This window comes from Lepidochelys kempii, chromosome 1, assembly GCF_965140285.1.
Source record: "Lepidochelys kempii isolate rLepKem1 chromosome 1, rLepKem1.hap1, whole genome shotgun sequence".
NCBI lineage: Eukaryota > Metazoa > Chordata > Testudines > Cheloniidae > Lepidochelys > Lepidochelys kempii.
In genome coordinates this window covers 32,555,903-32,575,129 of record NC_136380.1, presented here as the reverse complement: position 1 = coordinate 32,575,129, position 19,227 = coordinate 32,555,903, and the positions used below count along the sequence as shown (strand labels likewise).

The following is a 19,227-nucleotide window of genomic DNA, read 5'->3' as shown; positions in this document are numbered from 1 at the left end:
CTCAGAGGTAGGAAGACTCTGTTTGGGCCAGCAGAGAAAAGAGAACCATTGGCCCCTTTGAGGATTGCTCCTCTCCTGGTGGGCTTTTAGCCTCCTTATGGTCATAGGCTTGAGGTAGGGAGATGGGGAAGTTACTCAACTTGCAGTAACTGAAGTTCTTCGAGATGTGTGTCCCCGTGGGTGCTCCACTCTAGGTGACAGTGTGTCCCAGCGCCGTTGATCGGAGATCTTTGGTAGCAGTCCCTGGTCGGGACGCAGGCACTCAGCTGGTATCTCCCGTCTCATTGGAATCTTCCTGAGTGCGTGCGTGCCGCAGCCCCCTCAGTTCTTTCTCTTTCGTGGAGAAATCATAATAGTACGCCAAAGTAGAGGGGAGGAGGGCGGGGAGTGGAGCACCCACAGGGGGACACATCTCGAAGAACTTCAGTTACTGCAAGATAAGTAACTTCCCCTTCTTCTTCCGGTGCTGTCCCTGTGGGTGCTCCACTCTAGGTGAATGTGTAGTAGTTCCCACTATGGTCGGAGGGACTTTGGAGATGCAGCAGTGAGTACTGTAAAGAGTACTGTATGGCCTACTATGGTGTCTGCTATCTTGCGTGATAGCATAGTGCTTGGCAAACGTGTGTTCAGATAACCATGTAGCTGCTTTACATATGTCAAAAATGGGTACGTTATGTAGGAAGGCAACGGATGTCGACATGGCTCGAGTGGAATGAGTTCTAATGCCTTTGGGCGGTTGAATATTTTGAATACGGTAAGAGGATCTGATGCAGTCAGAGATCTGTTTGGACAGACGTTGCTTAGAGATAGCCGTACCTTTCGATCTTTCAGTAATGGAGACAAAGAGTCGTGGGGACTTATGGAATGGGTTAGTCCTGTCTAAATGAAAGGCAGTTGCTCGCCTGAAGTCGAGAGTATGCAGGGTTGCCTCTTGCGGAGTCTCGTGAGGTTTAGGATAGAAAGTAGGTAAGTATATTGATTAGTTAAGGTGGAAGGTGGATACCACCTTAGAGAGAAATTTAGGATGTGGTCTCAGAGTGACTTTGTCTTTGGAGAAAGTTGTGTAGGGAGGCTAGACCATCAGGGCGCTTATTTACCTACTGTCCTTGCTGATGTTATTGCAGCTAAGAAAGCTACCTTCATAGACATATGAAGAAGAGACAAGGTAGCCAAGGGCTCGAATGGAGGTTTCATGAGACCGTGAAGAACGAGGTTAAGATTCCATGTAGCTGCTGCTGGGTAAATTTATGGGTAGAGATTTTGTAGGCCCATGAGAAATCGTTTTATGGTGGGAGAGTCCGTTGATGACGGGAGGACATGCGGAGTAGGTAAGGATACCACGACTGTCTGGGCCAAGCTGGGGCAATAAGTATGACCCGCGCATTATCGTCTATGATTTTCCAAAGAACGCTGTGTAGCAGAGGGATTGTTGGGAAGATGTACAGGAGAGAGTTGTTCCATGGGATGAGGAATGCGTCTCCTAGGGATGCAGTCCCAAGTCCCGCTCTGGAGCAAAACAGGCGACATTTTCGATTCTGGGTTGTGGCAAAGAGGTCTATTGACGGGGTGCCCCAGAGGGGGAAGAGCTGTTGAAGTATTGCGGAGTGCAGTTCCCATTCGTGTTCTGTCAAAAAGTGCCTGCTGAGTTCGTCGGCAGTAGTACTGTGGCAGCCGGGTAGGTATGAGACAGTGATTTGTATTTGATGTTGTATGCACCAATTCCATAGTCAGATGGCTTCGATGCATAGGGAATGTGATCGGGCTCTCCCCTGTCTATTGATGTAAAACATACATGCTATGTTGTCTGTTAAGACCTGGATAGATTTGTTCTTTATGAGGGGAAGAAAGTGAAGGCATGCTCGTCACACTGCTCTGAGCTCTAAGAGGTTTATGTGTAGGCGCGTGTCTGATGCGGACCACTGGCCTTGTGCCCTGTGTCCCCCTAGACGCGCTCCCCAGCCCATTAGGGAAGCGTCCATGGTTAGCATGAGCGTTGGGGATCATTGCTGGAAGGGAACGCCCATGCAGAGGTTTTCTGGTCTTGTCCACCAGTGTAGGAAAGCTAGAACATTGGGAGGAGGAGGAGTTAGCAGCATCCCTAAGGTGTGTCTGTTGGGTTTGAAGTTGGAGTTGAGCCAGCCCTGAAGACAGCTCATGCGTAACCTGGTGTGCAGTGGGGTGCCTGCTCTACACTGTGCTACACACAGTGGTTGCAGTGGGGGAGGTTTAGGTTGGATATTAGGAAAAGCTTTTTCACTAGGAAGGTGGTGAAACACTGGAATGCGTTACCTAGGGAGGTGGTGGAATCCCCTTCCTTAGAAGTTTTTAAGGTCAGGCTTGACAAAGCCCTGGCTGGGATGATTTAGTTGGGGATTGGTCCTGCTCTGGGCAGGGGGTTGGACTAGATGGCCTCCAAAGGTCCCTTCCAACTCTGTTATTCTATGATGATTCTATGATAGCCCTGGTGTCTTATCTTTCCTTCTGGGGTGGCCAGGACAATTAGGCCTGGTCTACACTTAAAAATTAGATTGGGGATGCAGCTATGTCTCTCAGGGCTGTGAAAAATTTAAATTTGCATGCATAATTGCATATGGAGGAAGTTGGACCACAATTCACATACTCTCTTTCATATATGTCTATGAGTGGCATTCCAACCACTGAAACACAAGGCATTCCTTTAGGCTTCCTTTTAGTTTTATGAGGAAGAAAGGGGATACTTTTTTATGTATAGAATGTTGGGAGGAAATTTATGGGGAAATTTATTTACTTGATTTGTAATACATTGATACACTTTGTCAATTTTTAAAATTTAATTATGCTTTAGTTATATATTTGGTAACATACCAATAGGTCTTAGGGGAAAGTGTTATGTAAACACACTTTGTTGTTGGAGCTAGTTGAAATTTTTGGTTGAATTTTTTTTCTTCAGTGAAAAGTGCATTTATGACTGAAATGAAAATTGTCAAGAAAAAACATCATTTTGGTCAAAATTTGTGATTTTTCTGTCAAAAGGCTCACTTATTTCGCAAGATTTCCTTCATTGGAAAAAAGGGGGGATAAAAAGGAGAAAAATAGGGGGGAACACACACACCCTTCCTACTCCTATCCCCTTTTTTCCGGTGCAAATAAAGGGAAGGGCAAGTTAAAAAGTGACATTTCCCATCAATATGTAGATATTTTTCTGAAAAAATTGAAAAAAAGTGAGAAAAACTTCATTTCAAAGTTCTTCATCATAATAAATTTCACAAAAAATATTTTTCTCCAATTTTTTTCACAAATCGCTTAAATGTTTCAATAATCTTTTGTCGTTATTAATATTATTATAAAAAGGGACAGGACTAAAACCCTGAAGCCCAGCATTCAAAAATGACTTTTCTTCTAGAGGTCTTTCTAGAGGAAGCAGTTTTCCTCTGGTTGCAGTCAGCATCAGAAAAAAATAATTTTTCTTTTTGTGAAAAAAGGTCCTTTTTCATTTAAAAATGTGATACTTAGACATTTTGACCCCCTGTAACTGGCACAATTATATTACACATTACCTATTTATAATATGCTTTATTAAGAAAATTGCTAAGGCGATTCTACTTGTGGATTCCATGTTCCCCATTAAAGAGCCAGGACTTACATGCAATTACTACAGAGATATATTAGTTACTGTACCTCAGTATTTTACTATGCTTTTGGACAGGATAAAACTTACCTCAGAAATGTATCTAGTGACATGTAGTAATTGTTGGCAAATTTTGAATTCAAAATGATGATTGCTTTAGGTACCAGAAAAGATATGCCACATGCCTCAACTATTCATGGTCCTTAAGTACATATTTCCAGCCTTCTGCTGGTTTGGAGGACAGCTATTTTGCTCTTTCGGTGTTATTTCTGTGCATAAATTCCCTTGTTACTAGAGTTCACTGTTCCCTCTAAGTTGTGTGCGTGCACACAGATCCCAAACCCCCCGCACACAGCGAAACACCGCGTGCACAAATATTTGCACAGAAGCACAAAAATTTGCACAGAAGAAATTGTTTGCGCACACAGCCTGTGAAAAATTAGAGGGAACATTGCTAGAGTTGTTTTGGTAAAATGATTGGATCCCATGAGAAGTCTGTAATAAGCAGAGATCCTTTAGGGTAAGTTTCTTGTTTTGCCTGAACAAATTCACAGATCCCTAACATGGAAAAAAAAAAAAACCCAACGACCCAACAAACAAGATGACAAGGAAATGCACTAGAAATGAGGGATTAACACATTATTCAGATTAGAGATTCTAATATTTTGGACCCCTGAATAGTAATATCTGATTAGAAAACTAATATAATCCCATTCCCCCATAAACTCTTTTTTGTTGGTCTTGTAAATAATGGTGAAAAGAACTACCTCCCATCCTCAACCTTATGAATTCAGTGTTTGACTCATCCAGCCAAATTAACCTGAAAATTACTCAGACTCAGCTGTGTGCAGGTGGCCACACACTGCTGAACAGAAGTGCAGTGGGATGGTAGTGCTGGAAATGGAGCTGGAATCAGGAATGGCTGCCCTTAACATGCTAAGTTCTTCACCTGTGTCACCTAGTCATTTATTTATTTTTATGGAAAAGCAACAACTTAAAAGATGGCCCAGCTGAACTTTCTCCCCCCCTTCCCTCAGTCTGTCAAAGCTGCTGGAGCTTTACATTCTACTTGCTGTACTAAGGCTCAGATCAAAAGGTGCCTTTTTAAAGCCAAAATGTTTACAACAAAGTGGTTCTGTTCTCCCATGTAACCCTCTGGTGTCTGTGCAGCCTTTGTTCAGCAGCAGACCACAATTACGTGCTTTCTAGCATTATAAAAGTGGTACAATACCCAGTTTATAGGGAAGCTGCATTTACCATAGTTCTATTAGGAGTCACCCAAATAATTAAATACAATAGATGAAAAATAATATTTTCAAGGTGAATTTAGCAAGCTGTCCCAGATGATGATAATATTAAGGGGATATTTTATTAATATGCACCAACTCATAGCTGGCAATGTAGACACTTTACATAAAACACAGACTAAATCAATTTACAAGAAATTGAACAAAAATATAAAGCCAAGCCAATTCTTTCTAACTTCAGAAATCATCTTAACCTCTCTAACTCTGAGCAAAGACAAAGATGACATATTCCTGTGTCACCATCATGGTGCTATTGTTATGGGTCAGTTGCAAGCCAGCAATAAAATTTTGCTCTGGATTCCAGGCTGGACCTTGGCACTGGGGCACTTTTAGATGAAGAAACAACTTTGTTTAATTAAAAACAGAAACGAGAATCAAAAGGTTGGTTAAGCTATTTCTGAAAATAAAATGTTTATACTAAGAGAAGGAGTGTCTCATTCCTGCTTATTCTTTCTGTCTCATTCCCCCCTCTTCTGTTCTGACCATTCCCCCATGCTCTTACCCACATGGTCTCTTTCCCTTTTGCCCTGTATCCCATTCCTTCTTCTTAGCCCACACCCAGCTTTCTCTTGTCTTCTTCTTTTCTCATCACCATTACCATCCCTAGATTCCTTCTTTCTTCTCTCCACTTACCTGGGAACCCCACGTACCTTCCCTCCTCCTAGCCCCTGAGATTCACACCTCCCTCTCCAGTATTCACCTCCTTGCTCCTCCTTCTGAAAGAGTTCCCCACCTTCATGCTCCCGCCTCTCCACAAATAACCAGGGGAGCTGCTGTTATTGAATGGTGGGGAGAGTGGATGGAGCCCTCTTCTCTCCCTCTGTGTAGTCTCTTCTCCTAGCAGAGGGAAGATGCTGGTGTTGAAGGGCTTATTCTTCCTTTGTGCCAGCTGCCAGGTGAGCTGTCTCCTCCATTGCACTGCTCTATCGCTTCCACTCCCCACAATATCAGGCCAGCATAGGAACAGGGTCAAGAGGCAGCAGCCACTTGGCCATAAAGGGGAGCTCACAGAAGTCCAACTTCTGTCCCCTCAACCTCATATTGAGCACGAATTGGGGCAAGAGAAAAAGCTTAAAAAGTCCCACAGTGACCTGGCTTTGGGGACAGGCAATGGCCAGCTTAAAACAACTGGCGATTGCTTACAGCCTTACAATTAAAATAACTTGACATGTACTTTTGTTTTATTACACGACAGCTCAGATTCACTGATACTTAAAGGGTTTCAAAACTGGTGACCATGTGGACATACAAGGCCCAATGTTGATTCCGCTCAGATACCAGCTTACCATGACACATTCACTCTGCCCATTTCTCTAACATTAAGGAGTCTTTCTGTTTACTGCAATTAAAAAACAATTAGCATTTGCACCGAATATCCTAAAACTAAACTAAGTTAGCTTCCTTTACGGAATCATAGTGGATTTCCAGCTGCTGTAGGGTGACTCGCCAAGAAACTCTAATAACTTCTGCATAATGTAACTGTAAAAGCTATATTTTCATTTTGTTTTTTGAGTGTTACATTGTTGGGCAATACAAATGTGACAGTTACAAACTACACTGTAACTTCTGTGGTTAGACTAAGTGAGCCGCTCTGAAATATAGCTGGGGTAAATTAATCCCAGCAGTGAACATGAATTTGTTTTCCAAGTTAAAAGGAATACTTATAGCTAAGAATGAATTAAAGTAAAAACAACAACAGAAATTCCCTTGAGACAGAAGAAATAACAATTTTCTGAAACATGACATTTTAAAAAGGGAAATGACACTGTTTTTTAAACTCTTAAAAAAATCTAAGTTTGCTTCTTTTCTCTTTGATCTAATTTAGTCTGTAGCAAAAGTCAATGAACATTTGAACAAATATTGCTAAATACTGTACTTGATAGATAAAAAGAAAACATGAGAGTTTGGCCTTAGCGCACACAACACATCACACAATGATCTCACCAATGTTACCAGCTGGGGACCAGCAAACCACATTTACCAAATAAGGTAAGTTGCTTCGTTCCTGAAATTTTTTCCCAGTTAGCTCACTCCACTTTTCCTATGATTTATACAATAATTACAGAGGTCATTTTTTCAACTCAGATGGAGTAAATCATCAGGCTACCTAATGCAAGGCTAGATTTCTGTAGTCTCTGGAGAGATCTCCGTTTTCTTTAAACTGAGTGTGCACAGAAAAGGAAGAACTGAAATATGTGCAATAAAAAAAGAAGAGCAAGTAATATAAATAATCAAGAAGGGCAGTAAGGGATGTAGATTGTGTACCGTTGGTTTGGTTACAAACACTAATATTTTATTTCCAAGATTTGTGGGGACAGTTTTTGATTGGGTACCTGCATATTTTTTCAGCACTTACAAAGGATTATTCTTTATTATTGGAGATTCTTGTGATATACAAAAACCACTGGAACTTTACTCACTGGATTGATGGTGACACTGAATATAAAATACAGATGTACAGCATTATACTGTATATTGGGTATTGTTTATCCTCAATAATCTTTCTGATTTGTGGAATTGCATTATCACAATTCTATCGGAAAGCCTCTTCCTAACCCTTATTTTTAACTCTGTGGACCTATATCTGCTTTAAGATATACATGCAGCTCCCACTGCAGTAAATCCAGTAATTAAAAAGAAAGAAAAAGAAGAAACTGAAATACTCAAAACTCTTCCTCACATCCTTTCCTTCTCCACTGAATTCTGACAAAAGCTGACAGCTCATACTGACATGTACACACACTAATAATGCTCACATCTGATGTAAGGAGCTACTTCAACAAGGTTCATACTTTAAACTTAACAGGAGTAAAACAATTAAAATTAAAAGGGTCTGATAAAGAAAAAAAATGATACAATATTTAGAACATGTTTTTAAAAGAATATAGGAGCACAAACCAGGTAATTGTGGTCACAAAGACTGAAAAAAACTCATACAGATACAGGCAGACATCATCTTCCTTTCCAAATGCAAACAGATGGACATTGTACCAAAAGGACTGAAGGTAAAAAATCCATTACAATCTACATACCATACAGACTATGCTGACAGCTTGTGCCACACGCTCTCAAAGAAACTGAGGAACCACTTGATCAACATCCTCTACAGCAAACAGGGAAAGATCAAGAATGAGCTCTCAAAACTGGATACTCTCATAAAAAACCAACCTTCCACACAAACTTCCTCGTGGCTGGACTTTACAAAAACTAGACAAGCCATTTATAACACACACTTTGCTTCTCTACAAAACAAAAAGGACACTGAACTATCTAAACTACTACATGCCACAAGAGGCCACAGCAATGATTCCCTTAATCCACCCAGCAATATTGTCAATCTATCCAACTATACTCTTAGCCCAGCAGAAGAATCTGCCCTATCTCGGGGCCTCTCCTTCTGCCCCTCCACCCCCACGAACATGATACAGTTCTGTGATGACCTAGAATCCTATTTTCAACGTTTCCGACTCAAGGAATATTTCCAGCACACCTCTGAACAACATACTAATCCACAGAGACCTCCCTACCAACACTACAAAAAGAAGGATTCTAGGTGGACTCCTCCTGAGGGTCAAAACAGCAGACTGGACTTCTACACAGAGTGCTTCCGCCGATGAGCTCGGGCTGAAATTGTGGAAAAGCAGCATCACTTGCCCCATAACCTCAGCCGTGCAGAGCACAATGCCATCCACAGCCTCAGAAACAACTCTGACATCACAATCAAAAAGGCTGACAAACGAGGTGCTGTCGTCATCATGAATAGATCGGAATATGAACAAGAGGCTGCTAAGGCAGCTCTCCAACACCACTTTCTACAAGTCATTACCCTCTGATGCCACTGAGGGTTACCAAAAGAAACTACAGAATTTGCTCAAGAAACTCCCTGAAAAAGCACAAGAACAAATCTGCACAGACACACCTTTGGAACGCCGGCCTGGGGCATTCTATCTGCTACCCAAGATCCATAAACCTGGAAATCCTGGACACCCCATCATCTCAGGCATTGGCACCCTGACAGCAGGATTGTCTTGCTATGTAGACTCCCTCCTCAGGCCCTACACCACCAGCACTCCCAGCTATCTTCGAGACACCACTGACTTCCTGAGGAAACTACAATCCATCGGTGATCTTCCTGAAAACACCATCCTGGCCACTATGGATGTAGAAGCCCTCTACACCAACATTCCACACAAAGATGGACTAAAAGCCGTCAGGAACACTATCCCTGATAATGTCACGGAACACCTGGTGGCTGAACTTTGTGACTTTGTCCTCGCCCATAACTATTTCACATTTGAGGACAATGTATACCTTCAAACCAGCGGCACTGCTATGGGTACCCGCATGGCCGACAGTATGCCAACATTTTTATGGCTGACTTAGAACAACACTTCCTCAGCTCTCGTCCCCTAATGCCCCTACTCTACTTGCGCTATATTGATGACATCTTCATCATCTGGACCCATGGAAAAGAAGGAATTCCACCATGATTTCAACAATTTCTATCCCACCATCAACCTCAGCCTGGACCAGTCCACACAAGTGATCCACTTCCTGGACACTACGGTGCTAATAAGCGATGGCCACATAAACACCATCCTATACCGAAAACCTACTGACCGCTATTCCTACCTACATGCCTCCAGCTTTCACCCAGATCACACCACACGATCCATCATCTACAGCCAAGCTCTGCGATACAACCACATTTGCTCCAACCCCTCAGACAGAGACAAACACCTACAAGATCTCTATCAAGCATTCTTACAACTACAGTACCTATCTGCTGAAGTGAAGAAACAGCTTGACAGAGCCAGAAGGGTACCCAGAAGTCACCTACTACAGGACACGCCCAACAAAGATAATAACAGAACGCCACTAGCCATCACCTTCAGCCCCCAACTAAAACCTCTCCAACGCATCATCAAGGATCTACAACCTATCCTGAAGGACGATCCCTTACTCTCACAGATCTTGGGAGATAGATCAGTCCTTGCTTACAGACAGTCCCCTAACCTGAAGCAAATACTCACCAGCAACTACACACCACACAACAGAACCACTAACCCAGGAACCTATCCTTGCAACGAAGCCCATTGCCAACTGTGTCCACATATCTATTCAGGGGACACCATCACAGGGCCTAATCACATCAGCCACATTATCAGAGGCTCGTTCACCTGCACATCTACCAATGTGATATATGCCATCATGTGCCAGCAATGCCCCTCTGCCATGTACATTAGTCAAACTGGACAGTCTCTACGTAAAAGAATAAATGGACACAAATCAGATGTCAAGAATTATAACATTCATAAACCAGTCAGAGAACACTGCAATCTCTCCTAAAGGTCGCAATATTACAACAAAAAGACTTCAAAACAGACTCCAACGAGAGACTGCTGAATTGGAATTAATTTGCAAACTGGATACAATTAACCTAGGCTTGAACAGAGACTGGGAGTGGATGTGTCATTACAGAAAGTAAAACTATTTCCCCATGTTTACTTCCCACCCCCCACTGCTCCTCAGACGTGCCTGTTAACTGCTGGCAATGGCCCACCTTGATTTTCTCCCCTTCCTTTCCCCCGCTCTCCTGCTGGTAATAGCTCATCTTAAGTGATCACTCTCCTTACAATGTGTATGATAACACCCGTTTTTTCATGTTCTGTGTGTATATAAATCTCCTCACTGTATTTTCCACTGAATGCATCTGATGAAGTGAGCTGTAGCTCACGAAAGCTTATGCTCAGATAAATTGGTTAGTCTCTAAGGTGCCACTAGTACTCCTTTTCTTTTTGTGAATACAGACTAACACAGCTGCTACTCTGAAACCTGTCATTATGCAAGGCACTGCATTTAGCCGTATGGAGTGGAAATCTATCAACTTCATGAAAAAACTTGTACAGATACAGACAGACATCATTTTCCTTTCCAAATGCAAAGAGATGGACCTCTGCATGCCTAATTTCTCCCACACCCCCAAAAAATCAGACAAAAATCACCTCTAAATATATTGTGGTTTTTTGTTCTATTCTAGATAGGTTATTATACACACATCACCGTAGTATCTGAGCAATTTGCAGTAGTGCATTCGCAATGTGACTAACATCTGCCATCTGTGATTTGTTTTCTCTCCCATCTTCTCTTCAGGGGTAGAACTGTGTGTGCAGTTTATTGTGTTCTTTGGTAGGGCTGTTTTGTTTTGTTAGGATTTTGATCTTTTTAAATGTACATGCTGCTGTGAGTTTATGTTAGAAAAAAGCAAGTTCAAAGAAATGCACCTTCCCTGTTGGAACAGAAGGTGGTGAGATTTGCGTCTTTGGCACCTTTACTACTATCCAGAGAGTTTGTGGGCCCAGTGAAGATGTCAATATTAATGAAATCCCTGTGTACAGACATCCTTAGAGTGCTGTGAAACTTTTGTTACAAAAGTCCAAACCGGGTTTCCAGTTTGTTACATATGCAGAGATCACTCCACATTCAGCCAAAGGTTCACAAATCTTCATGCAAACCTGTGTTAACTAAAGAGTTTTTTAAGAAACTCGCAGTTTTGACCAATTATTAAGCATTTGGTTTGGTCAAAGCTGAAGCCAGGTGAACAGAGATTGAGGTAAATGTTCATACCATCTCTGGCACTGTAATACCCCTCAGGCTATGTCTACACTGCAGATTCTGGTGAAGATGCGCTAAACTGATGGGAGAGAGCTCTTCCTTTGGCTTAATAAGTTCTGCCTCATGAGAGGCGGTAGCTATGTTGGCAGGAGAAGCTCTATCACTGACACAGCACTGTCCACAGTGGTGCTTAGGTTGGTATAACTTACGTTGCTTGGGGGTGGGGAATATTCACACCCCTGAGTGATGTAAATTATACCAAAGTAATTTGTAGTGTCAACATAGCCTCAGTTTTGCATACCTTTATTACTAACCCATTCCTATTGTACTTCACAGATTTACCATTCTTGTTAGAGGTTTTCAGGCTTTTTTTTTTTTTTTTTTTTTTTAAGAACATTAAGTGTAATTAATTGTCATCTCTTTGTGCTGCTCTCATTCATCTCAATGCCCTTTGAAACTATTTCATTTGACAGATCCACCTCATATCATACCCAATCATACTCTAGACTATGTGGGTGGTCTGAATATCCCAGCGCTGAAGCTGACAGTTGAACTCAGGCAAAGCAGAAGAAGAAAACACAAATATATTTATTTTAGAGTTTTCTAAAACAACCAACTAGTAGAGCTCCTGTCTGGTGGCTGAACCTAACAGGTGTCAACCCAGGAACCTAATGGTCCAAAAGAGAGGTAACGAGGTCTAATGGAATAGACACAGGACTGAGTTGGAAGATCTGGGTTCCAGTCCTAACTCAGCCACTAAGTTGTTGTGTGGCTTGGACAAGTCTCTTGACCTCTGCATGTCCCTTTCCCCCCAGTTATGAAATGGGGACAAATGCCTATCCAACAGGGATGCTGTTAGAATTAATTAATGTTTGTAAAGTGCTCTGCCCAGGTAGAGCCCTATACAAAGTGTTTGGTGTTATTGTTAATGGCAACAGCAACCGGGAGTGAGCTATCTCCAAACACAGAAGTATTAACTGTCTAGAGACTCACTGATTGCATATATCTAAAGGGGACAGGGAGTGCTTCACATTGCTCTATAATGACCTCAGCATCCTGACTAAGAAGCCATGTTAATGATCTCTGGATAGAGTCTTGTTTAGCTTCTCCAGACAGAACGCCTGTCAACAACACAGTGAGTCTCTACAGAAAAGGCAATCACATCCCTAAAGCTATGTTATTACAAAATTAAATAGCAATCCAAAGAATCAAACAACTTTCAATGTATGTAGGAATGAAAACTGCTAAAAAAAGAGAAAACATTCTCAGATGGCATTAAACTCTATTTATTTGCAGCATAGTTAAAAACAAATTCCCATGTTCTGCATCTACATAGCAGGACATGGGTGTGGTGAGGAAAGCATGCAACTGTACACACAAAAAATATCAAACATGAGGGAAGAAAACATCTTCTTTGTCCACAGAAATCTGACCACAAGTCCACAGCAGGAATTTGCTCAAAATGTGTGTTTAGTTCCTGTACAGAGGGTTCTCCATCTCCCTGCTACACACTCACAGGAGTAGAACAGAAAACACTCAAATATTATCACTTACATTCTCCATTTTTCCTCTTACCATATATATTTTCTCCTTCTGTGAACCTGCTCTGATGCAGAAAGAGTGCAGGCACTGTTACTTATTTTATAGGCCCACCACATTATGCTCTTTATACAAGAACTAAACAAAACTAGAATGGTTTCTTCAAACCACAGCAATATTAAAAATTGAAAGATTTCCCAGATAATCTATCAGCAAAGTTTTAAATCAAGGGTACAATACCTCAGAAGCAGTACATGTACTCAAGGCAAAGAGTCCTGTGGCACCTTATAGACTAACAGATGTATTGGAGCATAAGCTTTCGTGGGTGAATACCCACTTCGTCAGATGCATGTACTGGAAATTTCCAGAGGCAGGTATAAATATGCAAGCAAGAATCAGGCTAGGGATAACGAGGTTAGTTCAATCAGGGAGGAGGCCCTCTTCTAGCACTGGCTGGTACCAGAATCATGCACCTTATTAAAGTACCCTTTAAGACTTATTGTACCCTTACCCTTATTATACCGTTTAAGACTCTCCAAGGCAACTAATCTGCAGAGTTCTGCGTACCTTAAGAATTCTACATTGAGCTGGAAATAGGGCTTTCTAGATTGAGAGACTACACCTAGGAAACTCCTTTTCTGAATGTGCTCCCAGGTTCCCTGGGCTCAATACTGAGCCTTGTACAGTCCTTTGTGCCGCTCTGCTAACTGTATAGCTGTCTTAAACCACTGACTAGAGATTCTCCATATGGAAGAAATATCTGGACATTGCAGCCCAGAGGGGTGTGGAGACCGAAGGAGACATGGCCAAAGCACACTGAGCTCTGAGAATCTGCAGTGCCCCTTTGGGACCACTACATCCAGAGCACAGTTTAGAATAGCCCCAAGGTAATTCTAAACTATACCAAGGATTGAACAAGACCGTGGCTGTTCTTAGAATGAGGGAGCCACAACCAGCTGCTTTGCCATTCTCCACCTCTGCTGCGCCCAGAGGAGACACAGACCTCTGTGTAAGGAGTTGGAGGTGAGTCAGTTCATCTGAATGTTTCTCCACCCATTTAAAAAACATTCTTTTTTGTTTCAGAGGGGTAGCCGTGTTAGTCTGCATCAGCAAAAACAACGAGAAGTCCTTGTGGCACCTTAGAGACTAACACATTTATTTGGGCATAAGCTTTTGTGGGCTATAAACCATTTCATCAGATGCATGGAGTGGAAAATACAGCAAGCAGGTATAAATATACAGCACATGAAAAGATGGGAATTGCTTTACTAAGTGGGGGGTGAGTGCTAACAAGGCCAGTTCAATTAGGGTTGACAACAAGGGGTGAACGACAAGAGAGGGAAATTTACTTTTTGTAGTGCTAATGAGGCCAATTTAATCAAGGTGGATGTGGCCCATCCCAAGCAGTTGACAAGAAGGTGTGAGTATCAACAGAGTGAAAATTATTTTTTGTAGTGACCCAGCCACTCCCAGTCTTTATTCAGGCCTAATTTGATGGTGTAAAGTTTGCAAATTAATTTCAGTTCTGCAATTTCTCTTTGAAGTTTATTTGTAAGTTTTTTTTATTGAAGAATGGCAACTTTTAATTCTGTTATTGAGGGTCAAGGGAGATTGAAGTGCTCTCCTACTGGTTTTTGAATATTACAGTTCTTGATGTCCGATTTGTGTCCATTTATTCTTTTGCGTAGAGACTGTCTGGTTTGGCCAGTGTGCATGGCAGAGGAGCATTGCTGGCACATGATGGCATATATCACACTGGTAGATTTGCAAATGAATGAGCCCTTGATAGTGTGGCTGATGTGCTTGGGTCCTATGATGGTGTCCCTTGAATAGAGTTGGCAAGGGGGTCTGTTCCAGAGTTTGGTTCCTGGGTTAGTGTTTCTGTTGTGTGGTGTGTAGTTGCTGGTGAGTATTTGCTTCAGGTTGGGGGGCTGTCTGTAAGTGAGGACTAGCCTGTCTCCCAAGGTCTGTGAGAGTGAGGGATCGTCCTTCAGAATAGGTTGTAGATCCTTGATGATGCACTGGAGAGGTTTTATTTGGGGGCTGTAGGTGATGGCTAGTGGCGTTCTGTTACTTTCTTTGTTGGGCCTGTCCTGTAGTAGGTGACTTCTGGGTACCCTTCTGGCTCTGTCAAGCTGTTTCTTCACTTTCCCGGGTAGGTATTGTAGTTTTAAGAACTCCTGATAGAGATCCTGTAGGTGTTTGTCTCTGTCTGAAGGATTGGAGCAAATGTGGTTGTATCTTAGGGCTTGGCTGTAGACAATGGATCGTGTGATGTGGTCTGGATGAAAGCTGGAGGCATGTAAGTAAGTATAGTGGTCAGTAGGTTTCCGGTATAGGGCGGTGTTTATGTGACCATCGCTTATTTGTACTGTAGTGTCCAGGAAGTGGATTTCTTTTGTGGACTGGTCCAGGCTGAGGTTGATGGTGGGGTGGAAATTGTTGAAATCCAGATGGAATTCCTCAAGGGCCTCCTTTCCATGGGTCCAGATGATGAAGATGTCATCAATGTAGTGCAAGTAGAGTAGGGGCGCTAGGGGACGAGATCTGAAGAAGCGTTGTTCTAAGTCAGCCATAAAAAATGCTGGCATACTGTGGGGCCATGCGGGTACCCATAGCTGCACCGCTGACTTGACGGTATAAATCATTCCCAAATCTGAAACAGATGTTGATATTCACCCCTTCTTGTCAACTGTTGGGAATGGGCCACATCTACCCTAATTGAATTGGCCTCGTTAGCACTGACTCCCCTCCCCCCACACTTGGTAAGGCAACTTCCATCTTTTCACGTGCTGTATATTTATACCTGCTTACTGTATTTTCCACTCCATGCATCTGATGAAGTGGGTTATAGCCAACATTCTTTTTTCATTTCTCCTTTCTTTCATCAGTTTTGTTTATCAATTGTTTAAGTTTTTACAGAGTCCCAAATGCACAAAATTATTATTACTCATGTTTATTATGGCAGTGCTTAAGGGACAACCAAGAATGGGGCCGCATTGTGCTAAGCCTTGTAAAAAACACCATAGTAAACAGTCCCTACCCCCAAAGAGCTTGCTATCTAACTAGACATGATAGACACAAGGTGAGGCAGGGATCTAACACACAAGCAGAGTGAACAATGTGATGGCAGCAAACATCACATTATTTCGATACTTGTAAGAGGGGGTGTGATATTGGTTTTACGTAGGAGGGATTAAGATAAATGGAAAGAAAAGGGAAATGAAGTAGGAGAGAAGAGGGTAAACGTGGCAGGTGTGGTGAGGTGAAGAGACTGTGATGGAGCGGGAGAGAGAGGACTGGAGCAAACAGCCAATGAACATAGGACGGACAAAACTGTAAAAAGTTCTCTCAAGGTTCCTGCTTTCGCTGCTTCTTCAGCTGCTAGGATAGGATCATTGGAAATGTTCACAATGTACGTTAGAATGACTCTGGGCTGGTCAAAAATAAGTGTCTGCAATTATTTCTCAGTTACTTTTTGGTTTTTCACATGGGATTGAATTAAACCTAAATACCAGAAAATAAAGTCAACTAAAGGATATGGCAGATTTGCTACAAAAGAAAAGGTTCCGTTAGTGCCTAAGGTATGCAATATATCCAGAACCTTAAAATGTGCTTTCTAAAATGTTCCACTCCTCTGAAGCAAAGAACTAAAGTCCAATTTATCAATACACACATACACTGAGAACAATGGTATCATTACTTTAAAATGTCTGTAATCTAACAATCAACATAGAGTGAACATCAAGCAAATATAAAATAAATAAGAATCGGTTCCTTACTTTCGCTGCACCTATTTGTTCTTTACGAAACTTTTCCAGTGGTGCTATTAACACATCATTGGCATTCTGGATCTGAAATGTCAAACATAAATATTCAAATGTGTCTCTTTTCATATATAGTATTTAAAGAAAGTTGGGAGCGACAGTACTACTTCAGTAAATCTCACTTTGCTAATCTACAAACCTGATAAAAACCCAGTGGTTTCATCACAGTGGTCAATGAAGGTTTAACCGTTTCATCACAGTGGTCAATGAAGGTTTTACCATACAAGGTTTAACCGTACAGTGCAGGTAACGCTTCTTTGCTTTTATAAAGTATACTACAAAACATTTCCCAATGTATTATGAAGCATCATCATAAATAATTAAAACTTAATTATATTTGTCAATTTAAAACAAATAAAAAGTACTCATGCTGCATACATAGGATTCCTGGTATTTGTTTTCCCTGAAATTTAGAGTTTACAATCTAATTTCAGACAAGATGCAACAACTGGAAGTAAAACAATCTGGCAAAACTTGGGAGAAGACAAAGGTAACAGTCTTAGGAACATGATTATATAGACTAGTTATGTGCACAAATGGATAGCTTAGTCATTTCAGCAATCCCCTCTGATCATCTAGCCACGCCAGTTAAGGGAATAATCCAAAAGGAAAGCTGAAAAAAGTTATGAAATATATAAAATTGGCAACTATTATGTTTATTTTTTATTAATAAACTGAAAAATGGCTATGGGGTAATTTTATCCTCTTACACTTAACCTGGAAGCCCTAATTATGTGATAGCTTTCATTCTTTTCCATTGTTTGTCTGTTCACTTAGACCAGGGGTTCCCAAACTTGGTTCGCGGCTTGTTCCGGCCAATGGGAGCTGTGGGAAGTGGTGGCCCAGCCCGGCCTGTGCCATTTCCCTCAGCTCCCATTGGCTGGGAACAGCGAAACGCAGCCACTGGGAGCTGCGAGCGGCCGTACCTGCAGACACTCAGGTAAACAAAGCATCTTGAGGCTCGCCAGGGGCTTACCCTGAACAAGCCGTAAACCAAGTTTGGGAACCCCTGACTTAGAGCGAAACTCACCCCACTGCATAAGGCAAACAAAAATGTTTGTGCATTATTTAAACCTTACTTAACCTCAAAGCTAAGGGTTATGTGGCATGTAAGTCACTCATTAGGTTTTGGCTAGGAAGTATATATTCATTTATTTTGCTATCTTAATTTATTTAACTTTTTGCCATGCAATACCACTTAAAAAAAACACCACACTCAATCTTTTTGCAAACATTTCTATAAGAAATCATCCATTTTCAGGTTTAGACACAACAGCCAGAGGAAGTCTTTTTATATGAGCCTCATTCTGAGTCATGTCACTGACTTTAGTTGCAAAGATATGCAACTCTCACACAAATTTGGTGTCCCCCCTTTTTTATTGTTGTAAATTATTCACCTCAGAAATAAAGAATAAAATAACTGATTATACAAAGTTATTTACCTTAAAGGATTAATAGCAAAACATTTTAAGTTTCCTGCATAAATAATTGTTTGTTCTCTCATTTCTGGTCTTTACCAAATACATTGCATTCCACATTTGGATCTTGGCAGCTAGGGAGGATGGGCTAATGTAAATAAGACAGATATGAATGAGTAATGCTGTGGTAGCTTTTACATAATAAGCGACAAGACACAGTGCTATTATAGCATGAAAGCTTCCCAAAGGGCTATAATAGTCCAGACAAACTAATCTGTAAAATATAAACAAAAATTCAGCAAGCAGACTTTTTCAAAACTAAGATTTCATTCCCAAAGCTCACACAGTCACTTTCTCAGACAGGTGGTCCCAGTGGACAGAAGGTAGGTGAAAAAAAGCAAAACTCTCATATTGCCATACCTACTTAATAGTAGAAAAAGTAAGAAGACTAGCAGCACTCGACAAGTTTGATGATGTGGTGGCCCAAAGTGACCAAGCTGAAAACCATAACAACTGACACCACAGCTGACCGTGTTTATGACAAAGACTAAATACTAAAATCTAGCATATGGTCGAATGTCCTGCAAACATGATAAAAAATAACAGAAATGTGGCCAACAAAACTAGAAATCTTGAGAACCAGACCTCACCTGAATACACTTGGCCTTGCACTTCTATGCCAGCGTGACTACACTGAGCTTTTATTGAATAAAATATGACAGTCAGTACTATAAAGTATTTCCTGTCTTATTAATTTTGATACTGAATTAAATGTTATGCTGTTCCCTAAACTGTCATTTTTCACTGACATTCTGATTTATTATTTGTACTTAAGGTAGCAACTAGAGATCTGAACTGAGATTGGGGCCCTTATGTGCTAGGCACTATCCAAACACATAGTCAGAGAGACCAAG

At 41.4% G+C, this 19,227-nt stretch overlaps 1 protein-coding gene across 6 annotated transcripts in view; it reads right to left on the bottom strand.

The window, feature by feature from the left end:
* ARHGAP42 (Rho GTPase activating protein 42) overlaps window positions 1-19,227 on the bottom strand; it is a 378,098-nt gene that overhangs the window by 190,262 nt on the left and 168,609 nt on the right. For 5 of the 6 annotated variants that reach the window (XM_073337948.2, XM_078852354.1, XM_073337919.2 and 2 more), the window contains exon 4: window positions 16,851-16,922. The exons of the other annotated variant lie outside the window; for it this stretch is intronic. In XM_073337948.2, the coding sequence (XP_073194049.1) occupies window positions 16,851-16,922 (72 nt within the window). The remainder of the gene's footprint in view (window positions 1-16,850; window positions 16,923-19,227) is intronic. 6 annotated transcript variants of the gene reach the window in all.